This window comes from Acartia tonsa, chromosome 3, assembly GCF_053477335.1.
Source record: "Acartia tonsa isolate MP-2025a chromosome 3, ASM5347733v1, whole genome shotgun sequence".
Taxonomy (NCBI): Eukaryota; Metazoa; Arthropoda; class Copepoda; order Calanoida; family Acartiidae; genus Acartia; species Acartia tonsa.
The window spans coordinates 58,687,536-58,710,344 of record NC_137262.1 but is presented as its reverse complement, the minus strand read 5'-3'; the positions used below and the strand labels follow the sequence as shown (position 1 = coordinate 58,710,344).

General features: G+C 32.1%; 2 protein-coding genes across 2 annotated transcripts in view; one reads left to right on the top strand and one right to left on the bottom strand.

Moving 5' to 3' along the window:
- LOC145314690 (uncharacterized) overlaps positions 1-16,432 on the bottom strand; it is a 213,589-nt gene extending 197,157 nt beyond the window's left edge. The window contains exon 1 of the mRNA XM_080154708.1: positions 16,109-16,432. The gene's annotated coding sequence lies outside the window, so the exon portion shown is untranslated. The remainder of the gene's footprint in view (positions 1-16,108) is intronic.
- Positions 1-22,809, top strand: part of LOC145314971 (uncharacterized) — a 171,418-nt gene that overhangs the window by 60,847 nt on the left and 87,762 nt on the right. Inside the window, exons 11-19 of the mRNA XM_080155045.1 lie at positions 7,423-7,471; positions 11,809-12,543; positions 12,867-13,212; positions 13,555-13,689; positions 14,063-14,197; positions 14,897-15,047; positions 17,004-17,224; positions 17,618-17,857; positions 18,270-18,497. Of these exons, the coding sequence (XP_080011171.1) occupies positions 7,423-7,471; positions 11,809-12,543; positions 12,867-13,212; positions 13,555-13,689; positions 14,063-14,197; positions 14,897-15,047; positions 17,004-17,224; positions 17,618-17,857; positions 18,270-18,497 (2,240 nt within the window). The remainder of the gene's footprint in view (positions 1-7,422; positions 7,472-11,808; positions 12,544-12,866; positions 13,213-13,554; positions 13,690-14,062; positions 14,198-14,896; positions 15,048-17,003; positions 17,225-17,617; positions 17,858-18,269; positions 18,498-22,809) is intronic.

Below are 22,809 nucleotides of genomic sequence, written 5' to 3'. Positions count from 1 at the left end.
CCTGTAAAAAAGGATTTATACCTTTTAAGTAGCGCAGCTACTAAAAGCTTTTCCAGTATGGCTTCGAAACCATTAAAATAAAGATCATAGTATTAATACAAGGCTAACAATACTGGATTTAATCGTATTTTTTTCATTTTTCTAACCGCCGTCCAAAATACAATGCGAAAAATAACTTCACAAAAATTGATGTCTTTTAATTAAATGTTTGCGATAATTGTCAGTCTTGACCACTTTTTCTAATGTCGAGATAAACCCATACAATTGCAAGCTTACCAGGAATTCATTCAATTTTTAAAGAGAACCTTGCCTTTGCAAATAATTGTCATTGTTTGTTGCTTGTTTTTTTTTCTTTAGAGGATTTTTAGGCATGAAAGGCAAAGTTATCATAGGAAACAGCAAACATCAAAATTTTATTAATATAACACTATTTTAAGAATTATCTAAAAAATGGCATTTTTTTACCAAATAATCTATTACTAACATACATATATTTGATAAAAAGCTGTAAAACTAATTCTTATTTCATAAAACAACAACTTTAAGATTAACATTAGCATATAAAATAGTTTTATTTTAGTTGTATTGCTAGATAATCAATAAAACTCATCTTGAATCTTAGTTTTCTTATAATTGTTGAGTATTGCAGTTCTTAAATTAAATAGTGACTAATAGTTATATAGCGCATTGTATTATAGACAGATTTCGGCCCCTCGGTGCTAAAACAACTAGTTTTTATCTCACCATTTTTCATTTTCCTCCTTGGTAATGTTAAATTAAAACTTAAAACCTTTAAATCTGAAAGCATATCTAAATGCAATAAAAGTGTATAATTGTCAAATGTTATCTATTAAATTTCTTTTTTTAAAAACTTCTTTCTGTCTGTTTCAGTGTCTAACTTTGTATATGAGCAGGAATATGGAATATCAAAAAACTTTTTGTCCTTTTCATGACTTAATGAAAAAATGTGGGCAGTTTAACTTAAAGTGCCTAGTCGAGCACAGTAACCCCCCCCCCTTCTTATTTTGAAATACATAGAAAAAGAGGGGGGGGGCTAGTTGATAGAGGTGGATAGATTTTCGTTTGTTTGTTTTTTACTTTAGGTTTAGTTAGGTTATATTGGATACTGGGTTGTCCCGCAGGTTTAGTCCCACCAAAGGTATTAGACATAAGAAAAATCTTTCCTGAGGGAGGGGGAGTAATTTTGAGGGAAAACACCACATCGTCACAATCTACTGCAAGAGAGAAAATTTTTCTTGTGGTGCTACATCCCTTTCCCTATTTGTACATCTATCTGTCTATCTCTGTATTGTATTTAGTATTATCTCTCCTGTTATGGGCCTAAAGTCTGGAATACCCCAGGGAGGGAGGGAGGTATCTATCTGTCTATCTCTATATTGTATCTAGTATTATCTCTCCTGTTATGGGCCTAAAGTCTGGAATACCCCATGGAGGGAGGGAGGGAGGGGACATTTCCCTGGTTATATCTATCTATCTCTGTATTGTATCTAGTATTATCTCTCCTGTTATGGTCCTAAAGTCTGGAATACCCCAGGGAGGAAGGGAGGGGACATTTCCCTAGTTATATCTATCTGTCTATCTCTGTATTGTATCTAGTATTATCTCTCCTGTTATGGGCCTAAAGTCTGGAATACCCCAGGGAGGAAGGGAGGAGATATTTCCCTTGTTATATCTATCTGTCTATCTGTGCATTGTATCTAGTATTATCTCTCCTGTTATGGGCCTAAAGTCTGGAATACCCCAGGGAGGGAGGGAGGGGATATTTCCCTAGTTATATATCTATCTGTCTATCTGTGCATTGTATCTAGTATTATCTCTCCTGTTATGGGCCTAACGTCTGGAATACCCCAGGGAGGGAGGGAGGGAGGGGATATTTCCCTGGTTATATCTATCTGTCTATCTCTGTATTGTATCTAGTATTATCTCTCCTGTTATGGGCCTAAAGTCTGGAATACCTCAGGGAGAGAGGAAGGGAGGGGATATTTCCCTGGTTGTATCTATCTGTCTATCTCTCTGTATTGTATCTAGTATTATCTCTTCTGTTATGGGCCTAAAGTCGGGAATACCCCAGGGAGGAAGGGAGGGGATATTTCCCTATTTATATATCTATCTGTCTATCTCTGTATTGTATCTAGTATTATCTCTTCTGTTATGGGCCTAAAGTCGGGAATACCCCAGGGAGGGAGGGAGGGGATATTTCCCTTGTTATATCTATCTGTCTATCTCTGTATTGTATCTAGTATTATCTCTCCTGTTATGGGCCTAAAGTCGGGAATACCCCAGGGAGGAAGGGAGGAGATATTTCCCTGGTTATATCTATCTGTCTATCTGTGCATTGTATCTAGTATTATCTCTCCTGTTATGGGCCTGAAGTCTGGAATACCCCAGGGAGGGAGAGAGGGGACATTGTATTTGTTATTATCTCTCCTGTTATGGGTATAAAGTCTGGAATACCTCAGGGAGGGAGGGAGGGGACATTGGATTGTTAATTATACTGATACCCAAAGTGAACATCATTTATTTGGTTGGTTGGATGAAACACGCAGTGTCCAAACTTTTCCAAGAATGCCTTAAATGTACAAAATGGGTAATATTGTTTATCATAATTAGGGATGTACATTGATTTATTGTTGATTGTCTTATCCCTGATCTCTGAAAATACCTTTACCCAGGATGAACTGAATTTTAGTTTCCGAAAGTGTGCGTAGCTTCTGCGTCCTATCTTAATATTTGCTACAAGCTAAAAAAGCTTCAAACTTTTTAAAAAATCAAAATTTGAAAAAGAAGGTGTATTAACTTTTATTTTTATAGCTAGCTGGTGCTTTTAGTAAGTATTAGATGTAAAAATTTTCATAGAATTTAGATATGTAATCGTTTTTTTTTGAAGACCTCTTATTTTTAAAGTAATTTAAGCTTTTTAAAAACCAATTTAAGTCGTTTTTAAGGTACTAAAACGCAACAAAAAAAAGAAGAAAATTGCCATTATGAACAAAAATAGTAAGATCTTTAATTTGACACCTTACTTTTTAAATTCTGTTGAGTAATTATTTTAAAAATCGATTTTTTTAAATCTCGGTTTAATCAAAACTTTAAACAAAAATATATTCTACCACAGGCATAAAAATATGGGTTCATATATACTTTTAGAATCAGAAAAATATTACAAATCCATTGTAAGCAAAATTGAAAAAAAGTAAAAAAAAATAAAAAATAAAAATGGCCTAATATATTATTTTGTACAGGCAACACTTTTTTTGCCCGCTCTTTACCACCTTCCCATTTTTACCCTCAATACAAGGTTTAAGATGGTTGCCTGTATAATATAATATAATATTTTCATACAATTTCTTTTATTGTAGTTTATTTATTATTTAGTAAACTTTTTATTTCAATTTTGCTTAGAATCGATTTGTAATATTTTTCTGATTCTAAAAGTATATATAAACCCATATTTTTTATGCCTGTGGTAGAATATATTGATGTTTAAAGTTTTGATTAAACCGAGATTAAAAAAATCGATTTTTAAAATAATTACTCAACAGAATTTAAAAAGTAAGGTGTCAAATTAAAGATCTTACTATTCTTGTTCATATTGGCAATTTTCTTCCTTTTTTTGTTGCGTTTTACTACCTTAAAACCGACTTAATTTTGTTTTTAAAAAACTTAAATTACTTAAAAAATAAGAGGTCTACAAAAAAAAACCGATTGCATATCTAAATTCTATGAAAAATATAACATCTACTACTTACTAAAAGCACCGGCTAGCTATAAAAATAAAAGTTAAGACACCTTCTTAAAATTTTTTAATGTATAATGTATAAATCGTTTATACATTAAATCGCTTTTCCATTTGACCGAAGTCGCTGAAAATAGGGTCTGCAATAATTGGGTTATCTGCTGTACACTTTAGGAAACTAGGGCTAGAATAGGAAATCCTTTTTCAGCTGATCTCACCCAGAGACCAAAAGTGTTAATACAGACAAAGCATTTTTTTTATAAAGTTCATAAAATTTAACTTGAAGCGCAACACCCCGTCAACTTGGACCTATAAATTTGTTCACCTTTATTGTCATTTTAAATTAAAAATTTGCTAATAATGGAATATGTCATATTCAATTAGATTAATATATAAAAACCTAGAAAAAAGTCGCTTTTTTTTTCTACCAGGCAATTTTTTATGAACATTGATACTATTCCAAAGCAATGATGTCAACCAATATGTTTTAGGATCTTGGGGGATTTAAATAATTAAAATTATTTGTGAAAAGTTTTAATTTACGACGAATGAGAGACCGTGTCTATAAAGCTTTGGGAACCAGTATAAATTACATTTCAATGTCCCCTCCCTCTCTGGCGAATGTTAGATTACTTCTGAAATGCATGAAACTACAATAAAATTATTATATAGATATCCATTAGATCAGTTTTTAGACCTATAATAAGCTTCCAAAAGAGGAGATCGAAATTCTTAGATTAGCAACAGACAGACAGACAGACTCACAATCATGGTGTTGTTGTTGAAAAATAATGTACAATTTGGAACCAGCAAACCCCTGGGTGAAAAGTTAATTTTTAAAATGTCCTTTTTCTTTCTTCTTTCCTTATTGACAAAACCCAAAAGCCACCCTTATTATTATTACCTTATTTTGCAATATATATATGTTGAAATATAAGTTATTAAAAGTTAAGTATTATACAGGAATTATAGAGAAAATCTAAACATGTGAAGGTATGTTTTTTCATGAGATATCTGATTTCATTATGTCAATTCATGTTTTGATTTTATAAATCAATCAATAAACAAAGCATTAGAATTTCATTTTCCCTTAGTTAAAGAGTAAATGTGCTTAAAATTTAAAATTGTTTAGGAGGAATTTCATATGAAAATTTAAATTTAAATACTGTCAGCTTAAGTACTTTAGGATTTATTGGCTTTCTAATCCAATCTTAAAATAGGCCAACGAATATTTTGATTTTAAAATGTTATTAAACACAGACAATTATATCCATAAGTTATAAAAAAAACAATAAAAAATGTTGAATTTAAAAATCATCAAATTAATTTTTTTTAAATCTATGAAATTATTTTAGAATTTTAACATCATATGAATCTTGTAAAAAATGAGAGTGAACGAAAATTCAGCTTGGTAGCTAGATGGTAATTTTTATTAGTCAAGCTACTCTTTAGACCACTTTATCCGTCCGGCATTAAATGGATTTGCAAATTAATCGTCTGAAATTTGAAATAGATGGCTGAATTTAGTTTATGAAGATTCTGCTCACCAATGAATAGCTATTCTATAACTCACTTTGACATCGATCTGTCTGAAACTACTGCTCTTGAAATTTATAAGCTTGGCTTTTGTCATCCTTATTTTGGAGTGGGGACAAAACACCTAATTTAAAAATACCTAATTTAAAAATGCCTAATTTTATAAATGTCTAATGTGACAAAACACCTAATTTAAAAATACCTAATTTAAAAATGTATAATTTAAAAATACCTAATTTTAAAAATGCCTAATGTGACAAAACACCTAACTTTAAAAATGCCTAATTTTATAAACACCTAACTATAAATACCTAAGTTTAAAAATACCTAATTTTAAAATACCTAATCTAAAAAAACCTAATTTTAAGTATATCTTAAAACTGTTGTTAAATATATTAAAGATACGCCCCCTAGAGGCCTCTAGGGGCGATTGCAGTGCGGAGGGAAATTCAATTAAGTCTTTGGGGGAAGAGGGGGATTGAGGGTTCATGACCACCCCCCCCCCCCCTACAGAATTTCAAAGGTTGAAGGACAAGGAAACAAATGAATTTCAATTTTTTTTGGTTTCTTCCCTAACCTTGGTAGCCGTAGTATCCCTTTTTTTTCTTGGGGGTGATAGTTAATCATCCCCATTTTTCATTCTAGTTTGATAAAGAAAGATTAAAGAATATTAAAAAATGGAGGGGGGAGGGATTTTTTCAAAGGGTGATTTCTCATTGGAAGGTGTTGGTAACCTTCCCAAAACCATCCCAACCTTATATAAATCATTCCATGACATACGAGAAGCTTCATTGTAAAAATGCAGGGGCGTCCAAGCTTTTTTTTTGGGGTGGGTAAAATTTTATTAAGGGGGAGAGGTAAAATTTTGTGCGAAGCGTGCCGCAAATTTTTGTTACCCCCCCAAAAAAAAATTTTTTACCTCAGGGGTAAAATTAGCTTGGGGGGGTAATTCCCCCCCCTGAAATCTATTGGCAGGGGTAGATTTTGTTTACCCCCCCAAAATTTACCCCCGGGGTAAAATATCTGGGGGGGGGGGGGGAATTTAAATTTTATTAAATATTTAGTATTAAAAATGCGCGCGAAGCGCACAAACATTTTTTTTGTTAGAGATTTTTATTTTGGGGGAGGATTATTTACCCCCCCAAAATTGATTGTGGGGGGTAAATTTCCCCCTCCTAAATGGTTGGGGTAAATTTTAAATGGGAGGGGGGGTAAATTGAAAAAAATTTTGGGGGTGCCTATGACACCCCCAAATTTGTTTGGGGGGGAGGGGGTAAAAATACCCCTGCCCTTGGACGTCTATGTAAAAATAAACCATATTGGTTCATCGACTAGCAAGATCCTTTAGCAATAACAATCAGCCAATTGGATTAATGTTATCAAAATTTTAGGTATTTTAGTGAAAATATTTGATATTTTAGAATTAGGCATTTCTAAATTAGGCGTTTAGATAGTTTAAAATTAGGTATTTTTAAATTAGGCATTTTTAAAATTAGACATTTTTAAAATTAGGTATTTTTAGTTAGGCATTTTTAGTTAGGCGTTTTTAAATTAGGCATTTATAAATTAGGTGTTTTTAGATTAGGTGTTTTTAACGTAGGTGTTTTTAACATTAGGTATTTTTAAACTTAGGTGTTTTTAGTTAGGCATTTTTAGTTAGGCATTTTTAAATTAGGTGTTTTGTCCCCACTCCCTTATTTTACTTCAAATTTTGTTAATTCAAAAATTCTATATTTGACAAATTTTACTTTTTTTTCAATTAAGTTATGTCAAAAAAAGGTCATGAAAAGGATTAAAGTTTTTTTTTGTATCGCAGCTCTACTTCAACATATCGTGTTTTTATGAACTCCATTCCGACCGTAATTCACCTTCTTTAAACCTGCATTAACATCAACTAAGTCAATAAAAATTTACAGGATGGACCGAAATTATTCGCGTTTTCCGATTTTGGGAAACAACCAGTAGGAGTATGAAAAAAAGTAATTATATGTCAATATTCTCTGTAAAAATACATTAAACTTTGAAAGGTATTTTTAAAATATCTAAAAACAACGTCCTAATTTAGAGCATAAATAAAGTGATACTTTATTTCCTTTTATAAAATCTAATGTGTTTTTTTTGTGATGCAGAGTGCTGACAAGTCCTTCTAAACCTGAACAAGTCTACGAGTTTCAAAAGGTAATTTTAATATTTATTTACATATCATGTTATAGTTTTCCACGGTTGGTAAAATAAAAATGGTTTTTTTTGGTGATATTAAGATCTTTAAACATCGTGGTTTTCTTTATGGTTCTTTCTTCTCTTAATTCTATTCATCTGTCTATCTTTTTTCTCCTTTATTTCTCTATTTTTGTTATCATTTCTCTATCTTTTCCTATCCTTTTCCCCTCAAAACTTGTTTGTCTTACAGATATTGTTAATAATGTTTAAGTTAATTTCAATATTTACTTTTGATAAAATTAGCAGAATGTTAGTCATTGTTTGTTTTAATATTTATAAAAATTTATTTTAAAAAATTAAGCTGTAAAAAACCATTTTTGTACGAAAGCACAATCCACCTTTCATTAAGTTAAACATGTTAATATTCGGTTTCAAATTTTGCATTATAATTCCAAAAAACAAATGTATGATTTAAGACGCGTGGCAACTATATAATCGATACCAGAAATTCCGCCCTTTTAAAACATGCTGATTTTCAACTTTTTGTACAATGTACAATATTATAAGCGAGACATCTCTATAATGAAACCCTAAAAATTCTGTAATTATGCAAATTTGCAACAAACTTTTGTACAATTTTGTTTAGACTTACAAATTAATATTATGCTTAATAATTTTTGTTGCCTTGTGTTAGATTTAAAATAGTCCAGATAAATATAAATAGCCTGAAAGGTAGTGTTATATATATGTTATACTATGAGTATAATTACTCTGGGAGGGAGAGCACAATGGCAGATAAATTAAGTTACATTTCAATCTTCCCCTAATGATTTCAAGCTGCCAAAGTCTAAAGCTTAAACACATATACTGCTGGAGGATTTTTTTAATTTCGTATCCCTGTATCCCTGATAATTACTATGGGGTAATCATAGCTTCATTATAACAGTTTAATTATCCCCCCATCCCTTATCTTACATTTTTATGTTTTCTCATTACATCTCTGAGACTTTTAAATCGTCTTTTTAGTTTTTGAAATATTAATTTTTGCTTCCAAAAAAAGTATACGTATAGATGTATAACACAGACAACTACCTGTCCCAATTAGTGGGAACCTTTTCTTCTGGTTGCAAATTGCATTCTAATATTTTGTAGCGACTTGGCTGTGTTTTTATTTCCGACGATATTGGCTGTTAATAAAAGGCCCAATTGAAAGTCTGCACAGGGTCTTCACTCCCTGAGTAGAGTTACATTTATCTTCAAACTTACTGGCATATGATTAATTGCTATTTAAAGTATCATATATATTGTAGAAACATTTTTGAGTAAACTGTTATAAAGTGCCCATCTAGATTTAACTATGTTGCCCATGAAACTTTTATCCTTAGCAGGGATATTAAGGGATAAGACAATAAATTGATTTATATAAAATAGTCTCTTCTGTAGATTAAAATTATTGGTTGAAACGTTTGGACACTGACCATTTAAATTCAGTAAAAGTACTCAAAGTTTCTGAGCCAACAAATAAGATAAAGTTGTTATAAAGTGTTGGGTACTAGGATAATTAACAGCGCAATGTCTCTTTCCTACCTGTTACATATAGTGTATCTACCCTATAATTAAAATCTAGATTTAGAAATAAAAAAGTAAGGCTTGTCCGTCTGACTATTCTAAAATTAAACATTTTGAGTAAAATTCCTCTGTTTCTTGAATATTGACGGATTCTACAATAATTAAGGGCATAATTAAATTAACTAAAATCAATTAAACTATCTAATAAAATACCAAAAGAAAACATCTACAAAATAAGAATTTTAATTTCTTTGATTTATACCTTGTAAAAAAGTATAATATAATACTTAACATTAAATTTTCATTGTTGACTGCTAATAGAAATTAAAAAAGCTTTTCCTATATAAAACAGGAAATTTCCATTAAGATTACCAATTTTCTTGGTAGAATTCCTTGTATCGCATTGTGGACCCGGCATAAAACCCCCCAATACTTTATAGCCTCTAACTTTGCAGGGGCTCTACTGGTGTCACAAACCAAACTTAGGAAAAAAGATGTTCAAGGGGGTCCATGTGTGTTTAATTTATAATTTGTGAGAAATTACCAAATTTATATTCTGGAGGGGATAGAAATAAATGGTTTTATCTATTTTCCAATTTATTTCTTTGATAATTTGCTTCTTCTCTAGGTATATTAATTTTCTTTTCCAAGAAGATTTTTTAAAATTTTTATTTATTTTTTATTTAATGGTATATTTACTACTTGAGACCACTAGAGGTACTTAAGGAGGGGATGGGGAAGTCGTTTGACCCTCTAATTTTATCAATTTTAAATTTTAGTAAGCCAATTTTTTTTAGGGTGGAGGTGAATTTTCTTTAGAGGCATCCTCGCTATAAACAGTTATAAAACTTCTCAGGACCCATTAGCGAGATCCTTTGCCACACACACACACATTCACATCCACAAAAATAAAGACATACAGTTACTTTTACATAAGAATATTCATGAAAAGTATTATGATTTTCTTTATTTTTGCTGTCTAATTGGTTTTGCTAAATTTTGTCCGTACAAATTTCTAGGCAAAATGTTGTTAGCTTGTTATTGCTGCGCAAATTATGCCATGTTTTCTTTTATATTTTTTCTCTCCCTCTCCAATTATCATCTTTTTCTTTTTTTTTCTCTCTTTCTCGCTCTCCTCTCTCTTTCTCCCTTTATCTCATGTTCATAACTTTTTTTCCTCCAAATATTTTGATGCATTTTTCCTTGACAAACATTTGTTGGCGCCAAATATTTATTTTTATCTCAGTATTGCTGCAATATTTGCACATGCTTCACATCTATCTATCTATTAATGTATTTATCTATTTTATATATTTCATTTTAGTATTAGTTGGTATATATGTAACTTTCTGCCAACATTAGAGTAAAACACTAGTGGGGGAAAGGGTTAAATAATTGTATCTCTCCATCGCACTGTCCTTGTGACGACTCTCAATTGGGTCATTGAATAACAACCAATGAAGTGGTGTGTATTAACAAAGCCAAAAAACAATTTGGAACAATTAAAAGAAGGAAGGTAGGTAGTTGTCTGTATTTACATCTATACTGTAGATCTGTTCTACCATCTTCCTCTCTATCAATTTGATAGATATAACTATCTTCTTAATATTTAACACAAAAGTTTTTATTTGTCTGGAAATTATATATTTACCTTACATCTATCCATTAGTTATTTGCGTATAGATGTAACTCTATCTATTCATCTAAGGATTTCTCTATTTAAGATGTATAATTACATTTATGTTTTATACGGTATGTAACTAAGAACTATGTATCTTATATGTATACATCTTTCTAACAAAAATTTAAACATCTAAATAAAGATAATTCATAGAAAGGCATAGGGACATTTTATAAATATAATAGCAGCTGTGCCCCTACATCTATAGGCTCTGTATTCAAAGTGCAAAAGGGGCTCAAAAATAGCCTAAAACTATCACGGGTTTATGTGAAGCTAACCTAAATAAGAGAACTCCATCAGTTCAGTAGTTTTTGAGATCTTATGATTCTGACTAAAAAAACCTTACTACTTTATAGAATAGGATTATCCTGTAATTGAGACAAAATTCATTGTTTTTCTACCTACATCAAACACCTCACAATCATGCTATAATTGTTGTAATTAAAGAAAACTTAACATTTTATGAATCTGTTTAAAGTTTTTATTTTAAAGAACCTTAATGAAATAGCTTTATGATTGACCACCGTTGTCTCTTAATTGTCACCTTTTCAAGATTCTTCAGGATAAAGAAAGATAAAGTAAGCTCACATTTAGTTTATCATGACTCCTTTCATTAGATAGTAAGATACATGCTAGGATTATAGTGTAGTAAGTTCACATTTAGTTTATCATGACTCCTTTTATTAGAAAGTTAGGTACATGCTTAAAGTGTAGTAAGATCAGAGTTAGTTTAATATGACTTCTTCGAAAACAAAATTAAATCATTATTTCTGTCAATACACAGAAATCTATTCCTGTACCTAGCTATTATCTTGTATGAAAAGAATTTGGTTGAGTCACCTCTAAATTGCGCACAGGCTAGGCTCTCCAGTTATTTGTCCTGCATCTATCTCTGAAGGGATATTTTATCCTAAGAAAATTTGGCAGTCAAAGTATTATTTATTAATGAGAAAACTTTATTTGCTGGTTTTTTTTTAACTTACTCATATTTCTATATCAATTTTAATATATTCTATTATAAAATATTTAAATTAATCTTTAATTGAGGGTAAGTTTAATTTGCAAAATCTATAATGTTTTGTAAAATAAAATTACTTTTGTTTAGGTAAAGCAAGAGCTGAAGCACGTAGAGGACAAAGCTCTTCTTGAATTAACAAAATCAACTGCGGAGTTTACAGATCTTCAACTGAGGGAGACCACAGCTGTTGCCGCTACCAGTGATAGTGTTGATGCCTCTCATCACAGGAAACAGTCTAAAGACATGATTGTTGATCTTATGCCAGCTCCCATTACTATAGAACCAGTTAAAAACGGTGGAGCAACTGCTACAAAATCTGCCCTTAAATCTGCAGTAAAGAAAGATTCTGCTTCTTCAGTTGCAGCCAAAAAGAAAGATTCTGCAAACGGAACTGTCAAAAAAGATTTATCTGCACAAACAAAGAAAGATTCTACAAGTTCAGTGAAGAAAGATTCTACAAGCGCAGTAAAGAAAGATTCTACTAGTTCGGTTAAGAAGGAATCTGTCAGTGCAGTTAAGAAAGATTCTACAGCTGCAACTAAGAAAGATTCTACAAGTTCAGTAAAGAAAGATTCTACAGTTACATCCACAAAGAAAGATTCTACAGTAACAGCCACAAAGAAAGATTCTACAAGTGCAGTGAAGAAAGATTCTACTGGAAAGAAAGATTCAGTCAGTACTACTAAGAAAATGTCGACAGAAAAAGTAGTGGCCAATGGTGTCAGGAAAGATTCAGGAGCTGAAGGTACCAATGCTGTTCTTGCTAAGAAGGAAAGTAATGCTGAAGCCAACCCAAGTTCACAAGAGAATGAAAACACACAGGTAAGTTTTTCAACAATTTTTTGATAGTGTTTACTTAAAACAACAATTATCTAATTGAGTTTGGCTTACACTTTCCTTTAGAATAGAGAATTACGCTTACACAAGGATTAGACAATGAAAAAAACAATTTTTATCGTTAAAAAAGTGTCTTCGGTAGCATAAAAGTATTACCAGAAAAAGTAATTTTCCTTTTCTCTCTTTCTGGTAAAGGAGGGTTAGGATTGATAAAATTGTTTATTAATGACAAATGCACAAACAGACCACAAAAAAGAGAAGCTTTTCTTTAAACGACACATTATTTTCTAATTCATTACAATTTATAGATTCCTACAGAAGAGAACACCAACGGTCAGCCTAGCATAGACAATGACTCTACCGCCAAAACTGACGAAAAGCCCGCGAACGCAGCCCTGAAAAAGGCAGGAAAAGGCGGCGCAGCTGCCGCGTCCAACTCATTAAACTCACCCAAACTAATCACTAACATGAAAAAAGCTGCCACTAATGGCGCAGCAGCTGCCAAGAAAGCTGTGGCAGCTAATGGTACAGCAGCTGGGGCTACTAACGGCAAAGCTGCATCTAATGGAACTACTGACAAAGATGGAAAGCTGAAGTCACCAAATCTTGTTAAGGATCTAAAGAAGAAGGGAGATGACAAAGAAAATATTGCAGGAATGTGTTTATATTAGTTAAATGGATATAGAATACAAGTGGATATATTGCCAGGGGAAATAGACTACATTTATTGGTCAGTTCGTTCATATAGTAGTAGTGAAGGGGATGGTGTAAAGGAGGTGAAGGGGGTATAGTTATTTCAGCCCACTGCAAGTTTCACTTTATTACAGAACATGATAATCTGTTATAAGATCCAAGAAAAAAAGAATCCTTTATTGTATTCTTCATTAAGATTAAGGAAAAAAATATATCAATAATCATTTCATCATCCATTATATGTACTATACCTACATTTTTGCAAAGAGGTGTTTAAAATAATATAAACATATTTATAAACAGAAAAGCCTAAAACCGTATCCCGGGCTGGCAGCATAAAACGGACAGGATCCTCAGCAGGTGACATGAAACGAACCGGCTCCGTGCGCAGGAAACCAACAGATAACACAAGCTCCACCAGAACTAAACCACAATCAGGTCGGTACAATGGATATAGGATAGGTGGATATATTGACATGGGAAACTTGTCGTAAATTTAGGTTGCTAATATGGACCTCATTTATTGGTCAGTTCGTTTATCCAGAAGGAGGGGAGGCAAGGAGTGAAAGGGGGTGGATGATGAAATCATTACTTTAGCAAGCTAGAGGTATCACTTTATTAGAGTACATGAAAATCTGGTGCAACATCCAAGTAATTATGTATCTATTGTCGGTACTAATACAAAACATCATGGATATTTAATTTTGTCAACTCTATAAATGTATTATTTCCGTTTGTATAGTTATTGATTTTAATTACTTGAAGGATTTTGTAGCAACACAAAGTTTAATGCTTAATATTAATAAATCAGGCAAAGTTATGAACGGCGATGGGCACAGAAAGAATTCTGTAGAGTCTACTACATCAACCAACTCTTCTGTTGATGCTACCAACAAGAAGAAAGATGTGAATGGAGATGCCAAGGATAAACTTGAGGTTAAACCAGGTAATAGGGATAATATTCTACTGAAAATATTTTAACGGAAAATTATCAGAGATTAAAAAAATGCCTGATGAATTGATGTATATCCCCATGATACACAAAATTACCTCTTCTGTAGAATACAACTAGTAGTTGAAACATTTGGACACTGAACTAAATGAACCAACCAATAAAAAATCAGTAAAAGTCTCAAAGAGTGTTAAGCCAACGAATAAGAAAACGATACTATAAGACTTTGGGGACTAGTGTAATAAACTGGAATATTATACTGATACAAAAGGTTTTTACAAACAAGCTTTTATCAATGGTTTGCTTAAAAACTTTGCAAATTATTATTGAAACTTGATTGGTTGGTACAAAATCGCAGTGTTAAAACTTTTCAACCAACCATTATCGTCTATAAATGTGTTAAAGGATGCTGTACGTATTGGTGCAAAAAATGGGGACAAATTTCAAATTGTTTTGGCGTGTGACGTCATACCCCCATCTCTTTTCTAGGGGGTTTCTTTCCTTCTTCCCTTTTCTTTCCCCTCACTTGTGACGTAAATAAACAGCCCCGTCAAATCAATTTAAAAATTGTCCCCATTTTTTGCACCAATGCGTACAGCATCGTGTTAAAGTAGCTGGGTACTACATATATATCCATCTCTTTTGAACCAGCTGAATCTTTTTGAGCTATCTTAATGGAGTCATATTAACCAGGTCAAGAGGTGAAGGGCGGATTCCTGGCGCCCACCCGCTCCTGGCTCTCACACATGGGGGAGAAACTTAACATGAAGTCTCGCAGTCCCTCACCATTGAGCAACAAGGGCAGCCGTCCCAGCAGTACGGTTCCACGGAGGCCTACAGACAGGTATCATAAATCCATTAAATATAGTCTGACAAACTATCCTATTATATAAAGTAGTAAGCGTTTTTTGTCTGTCCCGAAGGATCTCGCTAACCGCTGAACTGATAATATTCCCCTTTAGAGTGAAGCTTCTTATAGGTACTGGGAAGGTTTTAAACTATTTTTAGAGAGGGTGACTTCACCCCCCTCCCCCCCAAAAATATTTTTTTTGACTCTTTTTAAACTCAAATTTAAAATGGGATGAGGTCGACTTTTCCCCCTTCTACCAGTGACCCTAGAAGCTTCTAGGGGCGTAGCCGCTAGTACTGATACATAGAAAGATAGTTAAACAAGGATGACAACATCCATAAGTAGCGAAGCACAAAAAATCGTTGATTGGAATACGTAGATTTAAAAGGTTTTTACTAAAATCAAGAATAGATTTATTGGATAAAATAAACATGAAACCTTGTTTTATTTTGCATGATGACGATGGTCAAAGTAAATTATATTAAAGATGCTCATAACAATGGGAAAAATTATTTTGATACAGATATAAAAGTTTGAAAATTGCATCAAAATATACAAAGATATGGGGAAATATGTAAAACATATAAAAATAGCCAAAAACCTGATAAAAGGCAGTCTGGCCGTCATGGTTGTTTTATTAAAACGACAAAAAATTTAATTTTTAAATCCTTAACTTAAAAATTTTGAAAATCGGACCATTTACACTGAAGATATGGAAAAAAGTGTTAAATATATAAAAATAGCCTAAAACCTGCTAAAAAGGCAGTCTGGCTGTCATGGTTATTTTGTTTAAAAGACGGGAAATTTAATTTTGATATATATAACTGAAAAATTTTGAAAATCAGACTATAAACACTGAAGATATGGAGAAAAATGTTAAATATATAAAAAACAGCCTAAAACCTGCTAAAAAGGCAGTCTGGCCGTCATGGTTGTTTTCTTTAAAAGACGGAAAATTTAATTTTGATATCTATAACTAAAAAAATTTTGAAAATCGGACCATAAACACTGAAGATATGGAGAAAAATGTGAAAAATATAAAAATAGCCTAAAACCTGCTGAAAAGGCAGTCTGGCCTTCATGGTTGTTCCTTTAAACGACGGGAAATTTAATTTTGATATCTGTAACTGAAAAAATTTTGAAAATCGGACCATAAACACTGAAGATATGGAGAAAAATGTGAAAAATATAAAAATAGCCTAAAACCTGCTAAAAATCGGTCCGAACGCCAATGATGTTTTATAGTCAATTGTGCTCCTTAATGATGGGAATGTTGTCAAAAAATTTTAGCATTCTATCTTTTATAGGAGCTGAGTAAATCCCATTTCCCCCATAGCGTTACGGACTGACGGACTGACGGACTGACTGACTGACGGACGGACGGACGGACAAAGTGAATTATAGAGTAGCTTCGCTACTAATAAATAGAAAGGTGAATTAAAATATACATAGATTGATTAAAATATAAGGGAAATCATTAATTGATAGATTGATAGATAAATAAGGTTATAGAAATATTGATAGATAAAAGCGTGATAATGGATGAATGGTTGGGAAGACGAATTGATAGAAAGATTGGTTGATAGATACATAGATTATTAGATAAATAGAATATTAGATGGATTGAAAAAGAGATGGATTGAAAAAGAGATGGATCGTTAGATAGATAAATAAATAGATAGATGAATTGATAGATAAATGTATTGAATATATTGATTCGTACAGAATATATAAACAAAAAAAATTAATTTCGTTAGGTCCCCACTAAAGTAAAGAATAGAGGGGGCATGCACTGTATATAACTCTGGAAGGAACTATTTCCCGATTTTTTTAAAAGTAGCGTTGGAAATCTAAACACAACTTAGTCCCTACAAAAGATCAAAAAAGGGTCTCTGCCACTTGAGGAAGGTAAGTTATCTGGATAAATACCTATACTTATACATTTATTAGGTCCCCTTCCCTGAGAAGAAGAGAATCCTCAGCCGACTCTGACGCCAACCCGAAGCCGCCACCACGTACCCGCCGTCCCAAGCCCGCCGAGAAGGACCCTTCTCTGCCAGCGGCGGTAAAACGGACTTCGTCCATGAGGACCAAGTCCACCACGCCGCCAGTAACAGCTGCTGCACCCACTGTTAAAAGATCAGCCAGCTTGAGAAAGCCAGTTGATGCAGGTATTAAAAACTTACGGCGGTTTCCTTAAAGTGCTAGTGGAGCATGGAACCTTTATATTAAATTTAAAAATGGGGTAATGTTAGTTTTTGTGTATTTGTACTTTACTTTCTTTGTAAAGTTAAGTTAGATTATAAAGTGTAAAGGGGAGAACAATAAGGTTAGGTCACCGCATTTTCCTTCTTTTCTTAAAAACAAAAACTCCAAAGACTTATCTTTTTACTCTTCATCTTAGCTCGGAATTTGATTTATTTCCATACGGTAAAACCAGCTTTAAACCTTTAAAAAACAAATATATCTTTATATATAAATTGCCTATGTAAAACTTGAATAAAAGATCTTTGGGGTTTTTATTTTCGTGCGTCCGAGAATTGTATATTATTATTTCATCCTAGGCAAGCAAACAAGAAAGACATCCGGGGGGAAAGACGATAAAAAGTCGCCCACCAACCCCAAGAAAGACCCACCCCCAACCCTTCCCAAGCCGGACCGCGCCAAAATCGAGGCAGCTAACGCGGCTGCTGCCGCAGCTGAGAATGGCAGCAGCGAGAACGGCGGCGGTCATCCTAAGCTGGAGGTCAGCCAGTCCAAGCTGAATTTGATTCAGAATAATGCGGATAATGCTAAGAAACAAGGTAATATATTCCAATACACTTTTGAATATTATTTAACTTTTTTATCCTAGTTAATTTAGCTCTTCTCTTTCTGTGGTTTTTTTTATGTTTTGATGTACTTTTTAAGTTTAGGTTTTTCATTTAAGTAATAATTAGATTTATTTTTTATTATTTCTATGATTTTTTTCTTCTATTGAAACCTATTCTAAAAGCTATCTCAATATAGATTGTTTTTATTCAAACCTATTATTACACCCCCTTCCCTTTTTTAAATTTTGATATTTTTGATCAGAGGGCATCAAACCCTATGGGATTCTATCTCTAACCCATAACCTAAAAAAAAGCTTCAATATTACATACCTTTATCCCCTATGAAACTTTTGCAGAAAACCATTTATCTTCAGAAATATTTCCATCTATAAATCTATTACAGATGACGGTCTGCAAGAGAACGGCTACTACAAGAGCTCTGTGACCCTGAACGGCGCTGCGCTCCCCAACGAAATCGAGTCGGGCATTGAGGAGACATCCATCCCGGCATCCGCAGTCATTAAAAAGTTTGAAAGTGAAAGTATGTCGGCCGCAGCCTCGCAGACCAATGTCTCGGCTGCGGCGGCCGTTGAGACGGAGATTGCAGCTGGCAAGGATGTGAAAAAGAACGGTAAGCTTTTTATTTCAGTATAGTACTTCTTTAAATTAGTAATTATTATTTGTTTAGAATATAGTAATGTTTTAGATAACAGATCTATAGTATAGATGTATACAGATAACTACCTCCCCCCTTTTCAATAACATTTTTTGTCTGCTAGCAAATTGTTTTCTGCTTCTTGGATGTCGTAATATTCCCGTTACCATTGATTGATTTTCAAAGACCCAATTGAGAAACGGCACAAGGTGATTGCGACAGGTAAATACAGTTATTTAACCCTTTCTCCCTCTTGTGTTTTATTCTAATGGTAGAAATAAGAATTTTAAGGAAAAGTTTAAAAAATTAAGGTTGTATTTTTTGGAACTGATAATTACACTGAAATCTTTATTTTATTTCTCTATTTATTTATCTGAAAAGTTTTTTTCTTCAAATTTTTCACAAGCTTTTAGCTTATTTGTAAAAACGACAACATTGTAAAGTATTTTTAATGGTGGAAAAATGCACACTTCTTCAGAAAACTTTTGATGAGCCATAAACCATGATATGTCCACGAAACAACAGTTTTTTTTTATCAAACCCGCTGACAAAATTTTTGGAAATCTTAGGCGGTTTCCTTGATGCCTAGTCGAGCAAAGAAACTCCCCCTCCCCTCTTTTTTAAAAAATAAATTGAAAATAAGGAAGGGGGGTGTTTTTTGTTTGTTTGTTTATTAGGTTAGGTTATATTTGGTACTTTGTAGTCCTTCTGGGTTACCCCCTCTCCCGCAGGGGTTGGGCATAGAAAAAAAAAAAACCGCATATTTTCGATCAATATATGAAAGGTGTAGAATACTTAAATAATTAAAATTTTCTGAATTTTCTGTATAGCAAAAACATATAGATTAGCTATAAAGGAGAGTTAAGATAAGGAAAATGTTTATTTTACCCATATTTTAGTGCAGCAGTTTTTTTTTATTGCAGATAAAACAAAACGAGAAACTAATGTCCAAAAAATCGCCGTTCAAGAGAGAAAAAAAAGGTTTAACTTCAATTAAAGTTTTTTTTATTTGTTAATTATTCACCTCAAAAGTAGCGAATTTAATAAAAAGCATAAAGAGACGAAGGACAAACAGACCTACAGACCACAGTAGTGGTTTATAGAGTGGCTTCGCTATAAAAATTGTCTAGTTGGGTCATATAACTGTTGTATAGATGTAAATCAAAAATATAAAACACTAGTATAAATTTTTTACATTTATTTTTGTTTGTTAAATCTTATCATCATTAAATGCTTAGTAGGTAAAATAAGAGGAATACAAAACTTTCTATTTTTTAAGAAATGCTGAACATAAATTTAGATATTCTATAGAAAAGTATTAAGGTTTTTTTTGTCTGTCTGAAGCTTAAGATCTCAAAAATCACTGGCCCAAATTAGTTGTACTTTTTAGATAAGCTTTGTAAATATCTTGAAGAAGGTTTAAGCTATTTTCCTGACTTCCTTCGCCCTTCCCTAGATGATAGGGGTGAAGTAACTAGTTTAAATATAATGTATTAAGGTTTCTTTTTGTCTGAAGCTAAAGATCTCGGAAACTGCTGGTCCGAATCGATTGTACTTTTTAACAAAGCTTTATAAATTTCTTTAGGGTTTTTTAGGTCATAGGGTATAGATTAGGGGCGAAGCAACTAGTGATACACAAAGTATTTTGTTATTTATGTGGTTATTCCCTTTTGCTGACCATAATATCATGGTATCTACCTACTCAACTGTGTCCATCTATGTATATATCCGACAAACATTCCAGTATGCTGTTATACATCTTAATGACTAAAAATGTGCATAGAATTATATACATATATATTCATATGTTTGTACATCTGTCTATCTGTCTGTCCATTTGTCTATCTGTATGTCATTACATCAGTCTGTCCATCCGTCTGTCCATACGCCTGTTCATTTTTATGTCTATCTGTCTGTCCATTGTCTGTCTATCTGTCTGTCCCTAAGTCTGTCTGTCCATTCATCCATACATTTCTTTGTCCATCTGTCTGTCAACCTTTATGCTCATCTGTAAATCCATCTTTCTGTCCACTTGTATGTCTATTTTACTGTTCATCTGCCTGTCCATATGTCAATCTATCTATGTGTTACATATCAAAATACTTATATATTCCAATCTATCTGTATTTTAATCTGTCTATCTTTTTAACAAACATTCTAATATGTTGTTATTGCATCTTACTGGCCAAAAAATCAGGGAGGGAGGGAGGGGACATTGGATGTAAATTTTGCTAGTACCCAAAGTTTTGTAAACACGATCTCATTAGTTGGATTTCAAACTTTGTTTTTTTTTATTTAATATTGATTAGTTGACTCAAACTATTGTTTCTAAACTTTTCAATCGATTATTCTAATCTACAAATAGAGTTATCATGAAGGATGTACATAAATTTATCGTGCATTGTCTTATCCCTTAAGATCCCTGGCAAAACTATTGCTGGCTGACATATCTGGACCATGTCAAATACAAAGCTATAAATCTATACTTAGAATACAGATATAAGAATTAGAAGGACATTAGGATTTATAATAAATTTAGCTGAGGTATTTACACAATTTATAAGAATAAAGGAACCAATATAATCAATAAGCAACATCTGTAATACTCATTGGGCCATTGAATGGTTTATGTTTCTGGTACCCAAAGTTTTATAACCTCATTATCTTATACGTTGGCTATAAAACTTCGGGTAAATTTATTCAATTTTGATTAGCCGGTGGTTCTAACTAGAAGTGTCCAATTACATCAAATAATTTTTAATCTAAATGATGGGTGATTTTGTTTTTCAATAATGAAGATGTGTATCAATTTATCATAAATTATCATTCTTCTTATTTTCAAATGAATTAGAGTTAAAATTGAGGGTTCGATTAATTTGTTAAGCCTTTATGGGTCAGGTACTGTAGATTATTCGTTAAGGTAATTAGATGTGATAAGATTAGCTTTAAGACTTGCTCAAGTATGTAGTGTCATACAAAATTACAACAATTTAATTTTTCAGTTTGGCTTCAAAACCGATTAATATCCACTGGATTAGAACCGGTTCTTACCAATACTGAAAAATTATGTATAGCATCGTAATTCAGACAATTTTCACAAATATTAAAATAAAAACCATAAAATTAATACCAGTTTTTTTAGCCCAGGCCTTCGGGCCTATGTAATAAATTACTATACTAATTTAGAAAAATATAATATGTTACTTTCAATTCAGAGATAAATATTTCATTTAAACAATATATAATCTTTTTCGGTAGTTAAAAAAGAATCTAACAATTATTTTGTACTGTACGCTTATGCTTAAATTTGAAGCAAAATTGAATAAACACACAAACATACATTTTTATGTTTGTTACTAAGTCTAAATTGAATATATCTTATTTTTGGTTTGTTTAATTTAAGTTAACAATATTTGTTTATTGTCTTTAAATATAATTGACAGATATATATCCTTATAAAAAAGTAACAGGATATATGTCTGTTTGTACCAAAGGATCTTTTTAACTGCTAAATTGATATGGTTCTCCTATAAGTAAAGCTTCTCATAGGTTTTGAAACAATTTTTAACTACTTTAGCGGTTGGTAGCAACAATCTCTTCAGAGAACTCGTAAAACTATGAGGACTACCTCCATGTAAAAAAAATTAATTTAGCTAAACAAATAAAGTATAATGTTCAGAGTATTCTAATTTTATGTTAGCTTGTTGTTTTTTATTGCTGCGCTGTTTATGAATTTAAATGTCCTTTTTTGCATTTGTGCAACAATGCTAAATCTTGTGTAAAATCACAATTTCATCTTTTCTCATTTATAGGTAGGTTTTCTAGTATTGAAGAGAACAGGACAAAATTTTTTAAATTTTTTTTTGCAATCTTTGGTATGACCTCGTTAACGGCTAGGGGAATTGTAAAGAAAGCTTGCAATACGTTTCGAGCAGGTTTTATGCTGTTTTGAATGATAGGAGTAGCACTTTATTGACAAATATTTTTTTATTACAGGATCTTTGTCTAAACCTTAAAGTTGTTTATTTCAATTAAAATGCCTTTAAACCAGACACACACCTTTAAAAGTAGTTGCAGGTATACATAAATTTGACTACTACTCTTATATTCTATATTTCTTTTATTAAAATACTAATAACTTTCATTCTTGATTAGTAGTGCTGTAATTTCAATTTGTTCAGCCTATTACAAGTTTAAAGAAAACTTTTAAGCTGCAATCATTTCAGGGAAAAGGAAAACACAAAAATTATAATGTTTAAAATAGACATTATTAAACAAATTAAATTTT